The sequence below is a fragment of the Vigna angularis genome, chromosome 3 (genome assembly GCF_016808095.1).
Source record: "Vigna angularis cultivar LongXiaoDou No.4 chromosome 3, ASM1680809v1, whole genome shotgun sequence".
Classification (NCBI taxonomy): domain Eukaryota; kingdom Viridiplantae; phylum Streptophyta; class Magnoliopsida; order Fabales; family Fabaceae; genus Vigna; species Vigna angularis.
In genome coordinates this window covers 15,494,058-15,508,289 of record NC_068972.1, presented here as the reverse complement: position 1 = coordinate 15,508,289, position 14,232 = coordinate 15,494,058, and the positions used below count along the sequence as shown (strand labels likewise).

Sequence of the window (14,232 nt, the reverse complement as noted above, 5' to 3'; positions counted from 1 at the left end):
AATCAAAATAATAAATATAAAAATTAAATAAATATTCTAACCATAACTACTTGAAATGTGACACAGATAAAATGTGACAATTCTTCTGTAAAAAATAAAAAAATAATAAAAAATCAAACGTGACACATATTTAATACTAATGACCTAATTATTATATATTTTCAAAAATAAAAATTCAAATAAAACTAATAAAAATATAGAGATCTAGATGAGAATTAAAAAAAAAAAAACAGAATATATTAACCTAAAATTCATACGTTTAATTGCTTATTCATGTCAACTTTATATTCTCTTCATGCATCTTAACATATTACAAAAGGAATGTTAAAAATATTATTAACGAGTAAATATGAGACAGTTTTGTATGTTATATAGAATATATATATATATATATATATATATATATATATATATATATATATATATATATATATATATATATATAACTCATCAACAGTACCTTCAAAAAAGTTATTTTTTATGGTTTAATTTCAAATTTCCTTTTAAATGATCTAATTCATAATATATTTATATATTGTACAACTCAAATTACAAAATTCACATGGTATAATAAAAGTAAAATATAATGTCAAAATAAATAAAAGTTTGGGTTAAATATATTTTTAGCGTAATTTTGGTTTTCGTTCCTCTTCAAAATGTTTGTTCATTTTAGTGCTCTTAGTTTTGAAACTCTTATGTTTAGTTCTTAAGGTGTTAAGTTTTATTTGATGTGACAAATGGCGAGTCCACGTGTGATGCCACTTCCCTCATTGCTTTCTCCCATGTGCTTTTCTTTTTAAAAATTAGATTAAGTGATTGTCACCTTTTGGTTTTTGAAATCAGATTAGGGTTCTTAATTTTTTTTTGTAGTTTTACTGGAAGCAAAGTAGTTTTACTCGAAACAAAGCAAGGTGATCGTTGCGGTGGTCATTGCGGCGGCGGCTGTGAACACGAACAGCGGTTACCCCAATCTCAATAAAAAAATTTCTCAATTTCACAAAAACAAGAACTTTGAGAATCAAACAACAAAACTTTATTCAAACCCCAAATTCAACAACATAAATCCAAGATATGCAAGAAAGAACAGAGGAACAACCCAAAATTTTCTTAACTCAGCAAACTCCAAATTTCCAAAATTCCCAGTTTGCGACTCTCCTCTACTTCACGCCGCAAGACCACCACGCTATAAACCAGAACAGAGAAAAGGAAGGAAAGAAAATCTCTCCATAGCACTGTGAGCACGTTCCATGGCGGAAGAGGAAGAAAAACTCTCCCGGAGTTGTGCGATGAAGAACTCTGCCCGGATCGCGCCTCAACCTCGTCGTTGCAATCAGAGAAGCCGAAGTCCCTCGCAGAGGCGCCGACGCTACAGAACGTCCTTGCCGCACCTCACTGCGCCTCGTCGCCAACAAAGGCGAGATCATGCCTGAGCCGCGCCTCCCAAAGAAAACTGATGTTCAATTTTAAGGACTAAACATAAGAGTTTCAAAACTAAGAGGACTAAAATGAACAAACTTTTCGAAGAGGGATGAAAACCAAAATCGCGTGATAGTTTAAGGACTAAAAACATATTTAACCCTAAAAGTTAAGTTTGTCAAAAAGTAACTTTTTCATTCACATCAATGACTAATATTATTGAAAAATGTTTTTAAATTATATGATATTCAATTTTTTTAACTTTTAACTTTTAAATTGTTTAATTTAGAAGGTTTTTCTCAACAACATCATATGAACATATGAAGGTGAATAGAAAAATCATGTCATATTATCTAAAATTAAGTTGAAACACCTGCTAACTTATTTAAAAAATATGTAAGTATTTGTTGCTTCGAAGTAATTTTAAATCAATCATAGTTTTTTTCGTTGTATAAAAGAAAATAAAATATTAGCTTGTAATAAAAGATACAAACATAATAGCATCACACTTTAGAGTTTTATGACTTTTCTCTAAAATTTTAGATCTTAATTGTACAATTGTACATGACCCTTATATATATATATATATATATATATATATATATATATATATATATATATATATATATATATATATATATATATATATATATATATATATATATATTAGTTATATTTAGAATAATTATAATATTATTTTATATATTTTTTGACTTTTTTTTTATATTAAACGAGTGATGTTTCTGTTATGTGAATATTATTAGAAGTTGGATGTTACAACAAGAAAGTAAAAATTCAATAAAAAATAATTATATTTATAAAAAGTGTAAATCTTGATTAAATTATAAAAATATAAATATTTATGCATAAATAATTCCGTGGTCAAACATTAATTTGAGAGGAAAGATAGGAGGAGACAAAATATAAGTATATATACACTTAAATATAAAGTATTCATTAAAGAGAGATGATAGAAGAGAAACACTTTCAACATTGTCTAGTAATATATACTTGAATTGTATCCATCATAATATTAATTGTATTTTCTTATGAAAAATAGTGATCATATTAAATAAAATAATATTAAAAATTTAATGTCAAAATAACATATTTTCTTATTTTAATATTAAATGAATGATTAAAAAATTGATAGTTGCATGATTAAAGAATAATATAATGTTAAATAATAATAACATAATTGTCAAATGATTATTTTTTAAAAGTAAACAATTAAAATAAATGTGTGTCTTTATATATATATATATAATCATTTTGTCCCCAACTTTAAAACTTAAATATTGGATATTCTTATATCCATTTATATTCATATTCATTTCTAATCCATTTAGATATTCCTCATTAACACATGGACAAATTCAAACAATACGGCCAAGTTTTTCCCACCTCTATATTTAATCTTGAATAAGTAGTTGAACTAGTGCTAATAAAGTAATAATGACAAAATAAAATAAAAAAATAATATCAAGACTTAATAATGATAACACTGAAAATAATATTGCCGAATCTGAAGTTTACAATCTTAAGATGCTGTTCCATCTTTCTTTATGCAGCCAAGTGCTCTTATCCTATAAATAAGAGCAAATGTGTGAACTGACAAAATTTGCTAGCAAATGTGTGAAGCAACTAGCACTATAAGCAATCCATTCTACAATGAAAAAATACATTCACTCCGCCGCAAGCATGTTTAACATTTTAAAGTAGTATTTTATTTTGAGAAAGAATGTGTACAAGTCCAATTGCAAATTTTGCAATAATGATTAAAATGAGTAGTACCAGTACTAGGAGTCTCAGGTTAATCTGGTTGCGTTAATATTTCCCCAAGTTCTTTATAAAGTCTTTGTTTCTTTCTTATGATCATAATATTCTACCAGTGCAGCTCCGGCTAATGCTCCCAGTGTAAGTGCTTGAGCGTGCAACCTGATATTACACAGCTCAGAAACATTAGAAAGAAGCATAAGCTTGAAATTATGCAAGATATCGCAAAGCAGGTTCAAACTTAAAAAAAAGAAAAAAAGTTAAACCGACTCAAATTGTACAGTAAATTTTGCAATGGGGAGCAGTAAGAACTAAACCCAATACATCACATAGTTATTCAGATTCAAGACGCCAGTTCATTTTTTCAGGTCTCAAGTCCCTCAAATTGAACGATGACAAGTCAAACAATAACAAGCGATAATCATATAACCATGTAAAATGAGTTAAATGGATTTGCACAGTGCCACTGGATTTAAATAAAACTAAATTGTCGGGGATATTATTCCCATCTTCCTCTTAACGATTTCATGTAATATACTTCTCATCTCAGTCTCCCTTTGCCCTTTTCACAGGAATAAAAACCTTCACAAAATGGATATTGACAAGTTTTTTTAAAAAGGAGGGACCTTAAAAAAAATTGAAGAGAGTAAGACAAGATTGAAACCAAGCCAATGGAACCAAATAATTAAAGACTCAAAACAGAAACCTGGTGTTAAGATATCCTTGTAGGAAAATACTTATCCAAGAGTTCTCACACCATTCTCACAAAGACATTTCTTGATATTTAAAAATGTTGTTGACATTTTCATCAACTCCAGTAAAAGATGAATAGCTTTTGTTGTAGACTTTCCTAATATAAATCCCAATCAATTCTCTGCAATCGTGGTTTCGTCTCTTGATACGAGCTATCACTTTTCCAATAATTTCATAGTGCAGCTCATATCCGTTATATTCATCTATAATTTACCCAAATCTAAAAGAAATACCATCTCGACCACATATTCTATAATACATCATCCTCTTAACGGTCTGAGACCCTCGAACTCAAATTTTGCAATTGTAATTCTTACTCTTAGTTGAAGGCTTTTATGCTGAACTGTGTGCCATCACTTAATTGATGAGACAACGAACAAGGGAGAAGAAGATGAAAACAAACTTGATTTCATCTCAGAGACAGTAGAGTAATTGCAAATGGAAAAGCATATGTTTATACCACACGTACTACGAGAAAAAGATGCAAATCCATTGGGAAAAGTAATCAATAAACACTACATATTGCACAAGACAATCAAGACTCCAATGTACCGTTGTTACAACACCAAGTAAAATAATAGTTAATGCTTCGTATAGTTATCCTAAAGACTGAAATAAAATGCTCTGTATTTCGATCTTCCAGCTGATTGACATTATTAACTTCTTGGAGAAATGAAATTGACATCATATCAAAATGGAAAAAAGAAAAATGGTAGCGATATGAAAAAAATAATAAACGCAAACTGCAAGCATACATTTTCAGTAAAAACAGTGTTACATAAATACTAGTTTTGAAGCTAAATTTAATCACAAATGATAAAGGAGTTCAATTTGACTCAATCCCCAGGCTATATTAGGATAGATGAGAAGGAATAGAATGACACCACCGTCCGTTGTAAAAAATATATTCAATCCCATTCTGTTACACAGATAAGGCCCCAATTTACACACTGATTGAAAATGGTGGAAACAGAATACAATAGGCCTCGATGAAACAAACGATACTAGCTAAATATCAAAGCAACCGTAGCATTCAGGTGACACCAGACCAACTAATGGCTTACACTATAAACACAGAACCACATCAAAATGTCAAAAAACTTTGCCTCGGCATCAAACGGATTGCACAAATTCCTTTGCATGACGCATCCAGTGAATTATATACAATCAACAGTGTATAAAAAACGAACAGAATTGTAACTAACCTTGCGTGAATGATCTTCACACTGGGTTTCATATTGGGTCGAGACCAATTGTACGCAATAGACCCCGTGATACCGCTGAGCCACAGACACCCTGATCCGAATACCATCCGCAAAACCACAAAGATCGAAATCATTAAAACAAAACATCCATCGATGTCATAATAAACAGAAAAAAAAATGGCATAGCGATGAACAATAAAAGAATCTAACGGAACGAACAAACAGGGGAACTGAGAAATTTACCAACAGCTCGAAGCTTGTGCTCGACGACCCATTTCCTCAAGGATTCAATTTGACTCTTAGCTTCCGCCATTGTCGCGTGAGAGAGAGAGAAAGAAAGAAAGAGAAAGAGGGGTTAAGGTCAGGGGAATGAAATTTCAGAACGTAACGAAAAGAATGAAAGGGAATACCCAAAGGTTTTGCCTTATATAGGATATTCAAAATTTATTGAGAGAAAAGAAAATTAAAAAATTAAAAAGAAAATAAGAAGAAGCGAATATAAACTAAAACTCGTAATTTTCAAACGTGAGACTGCGAATTCGAAAGGCCAGAAAAGCGCGTTGAAAGTAGTTTCTGATGCACGTGTGTGTGTGGTGCAAGGTGGTATTGTTTCGGCCCACTGTATTTGCGATACCAACCTTTCTGGTTCAAACTTGGAAGAACCAAACCACAAAACTAATGTATTGTCTGCTACATCACCAAAACTCGTTTCTTTAAATTAAACTTTTATAAGCTCAAGTATAATGATAATGACATCATCCAGTCAAACATCAACAAAATTGTTAATTCAGTGTTATTAACATCATAAAACAGTAATGACATTCTCCAGGATTAAAATATAAAAATAATAATAAATATATAAGGATTAAAATAAAGTTTACTTTATTTGTTAAAAGTAAAATAAAAACATGACACATTTTCACAACTGAAGTTTAAAACAATATTTACACGGAATAGAATAACAAATAACACTTGTTTCGAAAACTAAGAAGTAAAAAATAATGTATTATTGAGATATTTACAAAATACATATAATTATCATATTAAAATTGATTGATTTTGTTGAGATATTTTAACATATAGATTACAATTCAATGATCTTTTCAAAATGTTTAAATTGGTTATGTTTTTATAAGTTAATCATGTTTTTGTTTTTAAATTATAATATGATATAAATTTGATTTTCGTTTTTATCTTAAACTTTCATATCATCGTAGTTAAGAAATGTATTGATATAACTTTTTTATGAATTACACTAACTTTTTACGATTTTGGCAGGAGGGAAAGTTGCATCAAACATAATTTATCATTTGTCACAACAAAAAATAATTAATACATTTGGATGAAAATAATTGTATCTATGCATTTCTTTTATTTAAGTGCAGGGAACAGAACCAAAATTTGTGATAAAGACAAAAACTAAAACAACTTTATAATTTAGAGACAAAAAATATAATTAACTCTCTTTTATATTGTCACAATGGTGATTTCAAGAAGATGTCTCTTTTATATTGTCACAATGGTGATTTCAAGAAGATATCTCTTTTATATTGTCACAATGGTGATTTCAAGAAGATGTTAAGAGAGAAAAAATGAGTTTACTCTATTTTTATGAGTAAAATGTGGTTTAAGAGTAAGGTATGTGTATAAGAGGAAGACTATGTTACCCTAGGATAAATATTAATAAAGGAAGGTGAAGTTATCAAAGTGATGGTGTTTAAGGGTGATCAAGTGTGTTAGCAGTTGGTAATAGATTAGAAGTTGTGAGCGGTCAAGTCTTTTGTATTGTGTTTCAAAGAGGAAGCAAGAGACAGTGAAATGATATCAGTTAGGTGTTGATCTAAAGTCAACCAGTTAGGTGTTGATCTAAAGTCAAGGCTAGCTAAGTTTTAAAAGGAGTTTACAAGAGATAATGGAAGACAGATAGGGTTGAGTTTAGTTTTGCAAATACAAATTGGTTGGTCAGGCAAAAGAAGAATCTATATAAAGTTGGGGGTTTGGAGGTTTAGAAATTGTTTTAAGAGTAGTGGTTAGACCAATCTACAATATTGAACACTAGAGCATTTTAGCATAAAGGCAAGATTTTCATGTTAGTTTGGGGAGTACTATCTGGCTCAAGTTAGGTGGTTGTGAAAGTGAAGAGAGCAAGCTTTTCTTTCTAATTGATAAGGGAATTTTCGAGGATAAAAAATTTTTTTGGACAAATTTTTTTTGCTGGGGAGAATGTAAAGACCTAGAAAATGGTGTTTTAGAAATGATAGTGGTTTAAAAATTGCGAGACTCGATTATTTTAATCTTAAATGATTTTATTATAAATAGTTTCGTTATAAACGAGTTTCATTATTTTAAAACACACCACCTCTCCAGAGACCACTTTTCTAGAGTTATCTGAATTCTCTTTAAGAGTACTTCTCCTGTGTTCATCTGTTTGAAGATCAGAGTCTGTTTGAATGATCCCAGCGGCGAGATCTTCAAGTCTAACCAATCAGTTTCTTAAATAAAGTAAGTTGATATTCTGCTCCTTTTTTTGGGTTTATTTTGTTTTCGTTGCATGCTAGCCCTTTTTGTGTTGCATGTGAAGTTTGAGTCTTCTATAAGACTCCCTTTGAGCAAATAGGACTTCCTATGAGTTTGAGATTCTTTGGGGTCATTTGGTTTTTTAATAGGTAAGAAAAACTAATATTTACTTTAATTTTTGTATGAGAAGCATGAATTTTTGTTTGATAGGTAGTGTAATTTATGCTAGGTTGAATATGATATTATTTGAAATGTTTTTTGTATGGTATTGTATATTGACTAGTGCATTATTGCATATTTACGAATATTTCAATGTATGATTGTGATTTGATGATGGCCGAGAGCTTTGGCGCTCAACGACACCAGGGTGGTGTTCAGACACCAGTTGTGCGCAAGGGATGACGCTCAACAACAAGGATGTGTCACTCAGCGCCAGGGTCTTTTCCAGTTTAACCTTGTTGTGTAAATCTTTTGTTGCTTCTATGGGTTCTTTTAAGAATTGTTGGCAACTTGATCTTATTACAAATGATCATGTTGTATTTTAGATATGTAAAGTTTGTACTTTGATGTTTGTTTGGTATTATCTATTGAACTGTATGATGTATGATGTGAATGAGTTTGTATTGATCATGTGCATAGTAGATGGACATAATTCCATGACTCTCGTGTAGGGATTCCATGGTGGTGCTCTGTAGTGTAGGGGTGTTGATGTGTGAAGTTCAGTCTTGGGGGTTATCTTGACGCTCCAATATTCTTTCTCAGGTAGAGAAGGAGATTATGTGGTGAGGAGTGTTAGAATATATGATAATATAATATCTGTCAAGTATATATTTTAGTTCCTTATTTATAGCTAATTAGTTCCCTAATTCTAGCCTAATTATACTCTGTATAATTTGTATATAAACTGATGATTCCAATGAAATAAGACAGGGGATTATTCTCTTTTATGGTATCAGAGTCATGGTTAGAGCCTATCCTAGCGAGTTATAAGTGGGTATTTCTGTTTTCACCCGTTGTCGGGCCGCTATCGGACCACCCATTAATTTCTACTATCACACACGAGATGTCTATACCTCGGCATGAAGGGATTATTCTCTTTTATGGTATCAGATTTCCTAGGGTTTGATCCTTCCACTTTTCTCTTCCGCTCACAGCCCTAGCGCCGTTCTGCCCTTGCTTCCTTGTCTTCTTCATCTTTGTCTCCATCTCCATGTCTAACTTAAAGTCTTTTTTTCACCCTGCTCTTGTTGTTTCCAACATCCGGAACCACATTCCCATCATTCTTGAGATGGAAAATGTCCAATACACGACTTGGGCGGAACTCTTCAAAATTCATGCACGTTCCCATAGAGTAATTGATCATATTATACCTCCAGCGATAGGTAAGGAGAAAATGCCTCAGATAGAGGAGGCGCAAGAACTATGGTCAACTCTTGACGCTACTATTCTTCAGTGGATTTACGCTACTATTTCTCATGATCTTAATACCATTCTTGAAACTGACACCACGGTCATAGAGGCTTGGAATAGATTGCGTGACATATTCCAGAATAACAAATACTCTCGTGTCGTCACCCTTGAGCATGACTTCACTCACACAGACATGGCAAATTTCCCAAATGTCTTTGCCTATTGTCAACATCTCAAATCTTTGTCAAATCAACTCAAGAATGTCGGCTCTCCCATTGACAACAATCGACTAGTTCTTCAACTGGTCTCTGGTCTCATTGAACCCTACAACAGTGTGGCCACCTTTATTCGCCAAACGGATCCCTTGCCCCACTTTTATCAAGCTCGTTCGATGCTCACTCTTGAAGAGGTCAGCCTTACCAAAAAGGCGGCATAGTCCTCATCATCCGCCATGCTTGCTCGTGACTCGGTTGCCCCTCATGATGTTTCTGATTATTCCCCTTTGAACTACAATAATGGTGGAAAGAGAAGTCACTTTCACAACAATACTGACGATCAATATCGCAACAACAATACTGACGGTCAATATCGCAGCAACAATGGTGGTGGTGGTGGTGGAAAGGGTGGCACCAGCGGTGCGGGTAAGACAGGCGGCCGCAATAGCTGCAGTGGTGGACAACAACATTCCAGTCCGCAAGCTTCGACCAATGTCCCATGGTCTGGCGGACAGTCGTACCCTTGGCAATGGATGACTCTATGGGCTATACCTCCTTATCCGTACCCTTCTAATTCATGGGCCATGCCTAACTTGGGACAACAACAGCGTCAGCAGCCTGGTGTACTTGGGCCCAGACCGCCGCAAGCCTACACCGTAGCACCACCTCCAACAGATATAGAGGCTGCAATGCATACTCTCAGCATCCATCCTCTGGATGCAAATTGGTACATGGACATTGGTGCCACTTCTCACATGACATCCGCACAAGGTAACCTCTCGTCTTAATTTAATATGAGCAACACACATGGTATAATTGTTGGTAATGGTCACACCAAGTTATCTTCCCCGTATCCTCCCTTATCCTTAAACAATGTCCTTCATGCTCCTCAACTTGTTAAAAACTTGGTGTCAATTAGAAAGTTTACCACTGATAACTCTCTTTCTGTTGAATTTGATCCCTTTGGAATTTTTGTGAAGGATTTTCTGACGGGGAGGCCGGTAATGAGGTGTGAGAGTCAGGGCGAGCTTTATTCCATCACCAACCCTACACTTCCATCTACATTTACTACTGTAGCACCATCTCTTTGGCATGATCGTTTGGGTCACCCAGGAACACCTGTTTTGAACTCTCTTAGGAAGAATAAATTGATTAATTGTACTTCCATTAAGGATTTTCGTATTTGCCATTCATGTCCTCTTGGAAAGCATGTTAAGTTGCCATTTTATGCTTCAAATTCTTGTACTGTTATGCCCTTTGATATTATCCATAGTAATCTTTGGATGTCACATGTTTTGAGTTCCTCGGGTCATCGATATTATGTCTTGTTTGTGGATGATTATTCTAAATTTTTGTGGACATTTCCTTTATCCAAAAAATCACAAACTTATTCCACGTTTTTTAATTTCCAGTCCTTCATCCGAACTCAATTTGAACAAGACATAAAGAATATATAATGTGATAATGGCCACAAAATTTAATAATGGGCCTTTTTGGGAATTTTGCAAACTTAATGGTCTTTCTTTTCGTTTTTCTTGTCCTCATACATCCCCTCAAAATGGGAAAGCTGAAAGACAAATTCGTACGCTCAACAACATTATTCGTACCTTAATGGCCCATGCTTCTCTTCCTCATTCTTTTTGGCATCACGCTTTGCAAATGACAACATACCTTCTCAATATTCTTCCACACAAGTTATTAAACTTTCAATCTCCTCTCCAAATCCTTTTATCAAAAGGCTCCATCTTATTCTCATCTTCAGGTGTTTGGGTGTTTATGTTATCCTCTCTTTCCTTCTACAGCCATCAACAAACTTCAACCTAGGTCTACTTCTTGTGTTTTTTTGGGGTATCCTTTGAATCATCGTGGGTATAAATGCTTTGATTTATCATACAGAAAAATCATCATTAGTCGTCACGTAATTTTTGATGAGACGCAATTCCCTTTTGCAAAGTTACATACTCCTCAACTTCACACTTATCAGTTTTTAGGCAATAGGCCATCTCCCTACATGGTCTATCATTACTCTACTCTCCCAATCCCACCAGCTGCTTCTTTACCCGCCTCGCCACAAACCCCAAGCCCACCAGCTGCTCCCTTACCCGCCTCGCCACAACCCATTTTGTCGAGTCCAACAAATAGTTTGCCTAGCCAACAACAAAGCCTTCCCCAGCCTAGTGAGCCTAGCCCTTCCACCCCACCTCCTCTACTACCCCTCTCTTTTCCTTGCCCAACTCCACCCTCCCATCCTAACCCACCAAAAAGGCTTGTTACCAGAAGCCAACATGGGATTTTTAAGCCTAAGAAGTCCTTCAATCTTCTAACATTTGTGTCTAAGTCCCCAATGCCTCGTAACCCCGTGTATGCTCTTTGTGACCCGAATTGGAAGAAGGCTATGACTGATGAATATGATGCTCTTATTAATAATAAAACGTGGGAATTGGTGCCCCGTCCACCTAATGTTAATGTAATTCGATCTATATGGATTTTTTCTCCTAAAGAAAACTTTGATGGTTCTTTTGAGAGGCATAAAGCCCGTCTTGTAGGTGGTGGTAACACGCAACAAGTTGGCGTGGATTGTGGTGACACATTTAGTCCGGTGGTCAAGCCAGCAACTATTCGCACAGTTCTCAGTTTGGCTATTTCTAAAGCTTGGTCTATTCATCAACTTGACGTAAAAAATGCTTTTTTACATGAAGAACTCAAGGAAAATGTTTACATGCATCAACCTTTGGGGTTTCGGGAATCTGCTCATCCTAATCATGTGTGTTTGTTGAAGAAATTTCTTTATGGACTTAAACAGGCCCCACGGGCTTAATATACAAGATTTGCTACCTATGTCCGTACTATTGGGTTTTATCATAGTACTTCGGATCATTCTTTGTTCATTTATCGTCGTGGTACTTCTATGGCTTATTTATTGTTATATGTGGATGATATCATTTTGACTGCTTCTTTTGATGAGCTTCGTAAGTCTATTATAACTCTTCTTAGCTCAGAATTTGCTATGAAGGACTTGGGACATTTGAGCTATTTTCTGGGTATTGTTGTGGCTCATCATGCAGGTGGATTATTTTTATCTCAAAAAAAATATGCTGCAGAGATCCTTGACCAAGCTGGCATGTCATCCTGTAGGCCATCTCATACTCCTGTCGATACCAAACCAAAGATGAGTGTTGCTACAAGCCCACCTTTTGAGGATCCATCTCTTTATCAGAGTCTTGCAGGGGCTCTTCAGTAGCTTACGTTCACCAGACCTGACATTACTTATGTCGTGCAACAAGTATGCTTATTCATGCATGACCCAAAGGAGGCGCACATTCATGCTCTAAAACGCATTTTGCGTTACATTCAGGGTACTATCAATCTTGGTCTTCATCTATATCCATCTTCTACATCCACCCTTATTTCTTATACTGATGCTGATTGGGGCGAGTGCCCAGATACACGACGTTCTACGTCTGGTTATTTTGTTTTTTTGGGAGATAACTTAATCTCTTGGTCCGCCAAACAACAGGCTACCTTATCATGATCTAGTGCAGAGGCGGAATACCGAGGGGTTGCCAATGTGGTTTCTGAGTCATGTTGGTTGCAAAACTTGCTTTTGGAGCTTTTGTGTCCTATTCAAGAGGCTACATTGGTCTATTGTGATAATGTCAGTGCCATATACCTTGCTGGAAATCCTGTTCAGCATCAACGTACTAAGCATATTGAAATGGATATACATTTTGTTCGCGAAAAAGTCGCTCGTGACCAGGTTCGAGTGTTACATGTTCCATCGCGTTATCAGATTGCTGATATTTTCACCAAGGGTCTTTCGTTGGTGCTATTTGAAGATTTTCGGGACAGTCTTAGCGTCCGCCGATCTCCCACTTCGACTGTAGGGGTGTGTTAGAATATATGATAATATAATATCTGTCAAGTATATATTTTAGTTCCTTATTTATAGCTAATTAGTTCCCTAATTCTAGCCTAATTATACTCTGTATAATTTGTATATAAACTGATGATTCTAATGAAATAAGACATGGGATTATTCTCTTTTAAGGAGTAGCAAGATGTCTTAGTCTAGGTGCTCCATCCTAACCTAAAATGCGTAACAGACTAACCTTGTGTGTCTGGTAGGATAAAACTCATTAACAATGGCTCTACATAGTAGTAGAGGCCACCACAAGTGCATGACCCGCCATAGCTCGACATCAATACTTGTATGCAGATTTGTCAAGTCTAGTATATGTACATATGCTCATGTTCTTGTTTGATTTTAAAGTGAAATGTATTGTATGTTGAATTATAATTTGCTTGATTTGATTCTTTTACAATATTAGTTTACTCTTGCTATTTTTTTCTATTTTATGTGTTTGTTTTTTCTTTTGTAATTATTATTTTAATGGTGTAAACTTAAGCAAAATGTTAGGAGTGAACAAATACTAAGAAACGATAAAGCTAAAACATATAATAGGAAGTTTGGTGTGAGTTTTCTCTAGTTTATGTAAAGATTTTTTATTAAGTGTAAATTTTTTTGAGATGTTACATAATGCATACTTTCTATGTAAAATTTTATGTATCGATATATAAGGCGACATTTTTCTTATTTCTGTTCTCTTTTCGTCACACACGAATTAGTCAAAGTACTACTATTATCTCCATTTTTTTTTCTTTTTAAGTGTACTCTCGTGCAACCAAAAGAAACTTAAATAACTTCATGAACTATATGCAACTCATACCAAAGCTTAACACCATGATAAAATCCAAGTGTATGTGAAGATCAATGGATTAAACTGAATTTCTCAACATCAGTATATACTCTGCTATGATAATATATATATATATATATATATATATATATATATATATTTTTTTTTTCTGGCTCTTGGTAAAATAATAGTACTTGAAATAAAACGTTTAGCTGGTTATAATTGGACACGATGAAAACATAA

The 14,232-nt window shown here is 34.1% G+C and overlaps 2 protein-coding genes across 6 annotated transcripts; one reads left to right on the top strand and one right to left on the bottom strand.

Moving 5' to 3' along the window:
* Positions 1–1,010: 1,010 nt before the first annotated feature.
* Positions 1,011–5,581, bottom strand: LOC108324208 (uncharacterized). 5 transcript variants are annotated; one of them, XR_008247590.1, is made up of 4 exons: positions 5,394–5,581; positions 5,151–5,241; positions 3,211–3,354; positions 1,011–1,450 (listed from the first exon to the last, which is right to left on the bottom strand). XR_008247590.1 is itself a non-coding variant. In XM_017557071.2 (3 exons), exons 1-3 carry the CDS (start codon positions 5,461–5,463, stop codon positions 3,264–3,266), a joined length of 252 nt encoding a protein of 83 aa, XP_017412560.1. In that variant the 5' UTR covers positions 5,464–5,578; the 3' UTR covers positions 2,906–3,263. The 5 variants fall into 5 exon arrangements, 1 of the variants encoding a protein (XP_017412560.1); XR_008247591.1 differs by having other exon boundaries at positions 1,011–1,437; XR_008247589.1 differs by having other exon boundaries at positions 1,011–1,426.
* A 3,296-nt stretch (positions 5,582–8,877) lies between these two features.
* Positions 8,878–9,513, top strand: LOC108324696 (uncharacterized). Its single transcript, XM_017557633.1, has one exon. It carries the CDS (start codon positions 8,878–8,880, stop codon positions 9,511–9,513), a length of 636 nt encoding a protein of 211 aa, XP_017413122.1.
* Positions 9,514–14,232: the final 4,719 nt, after the last annotated feature.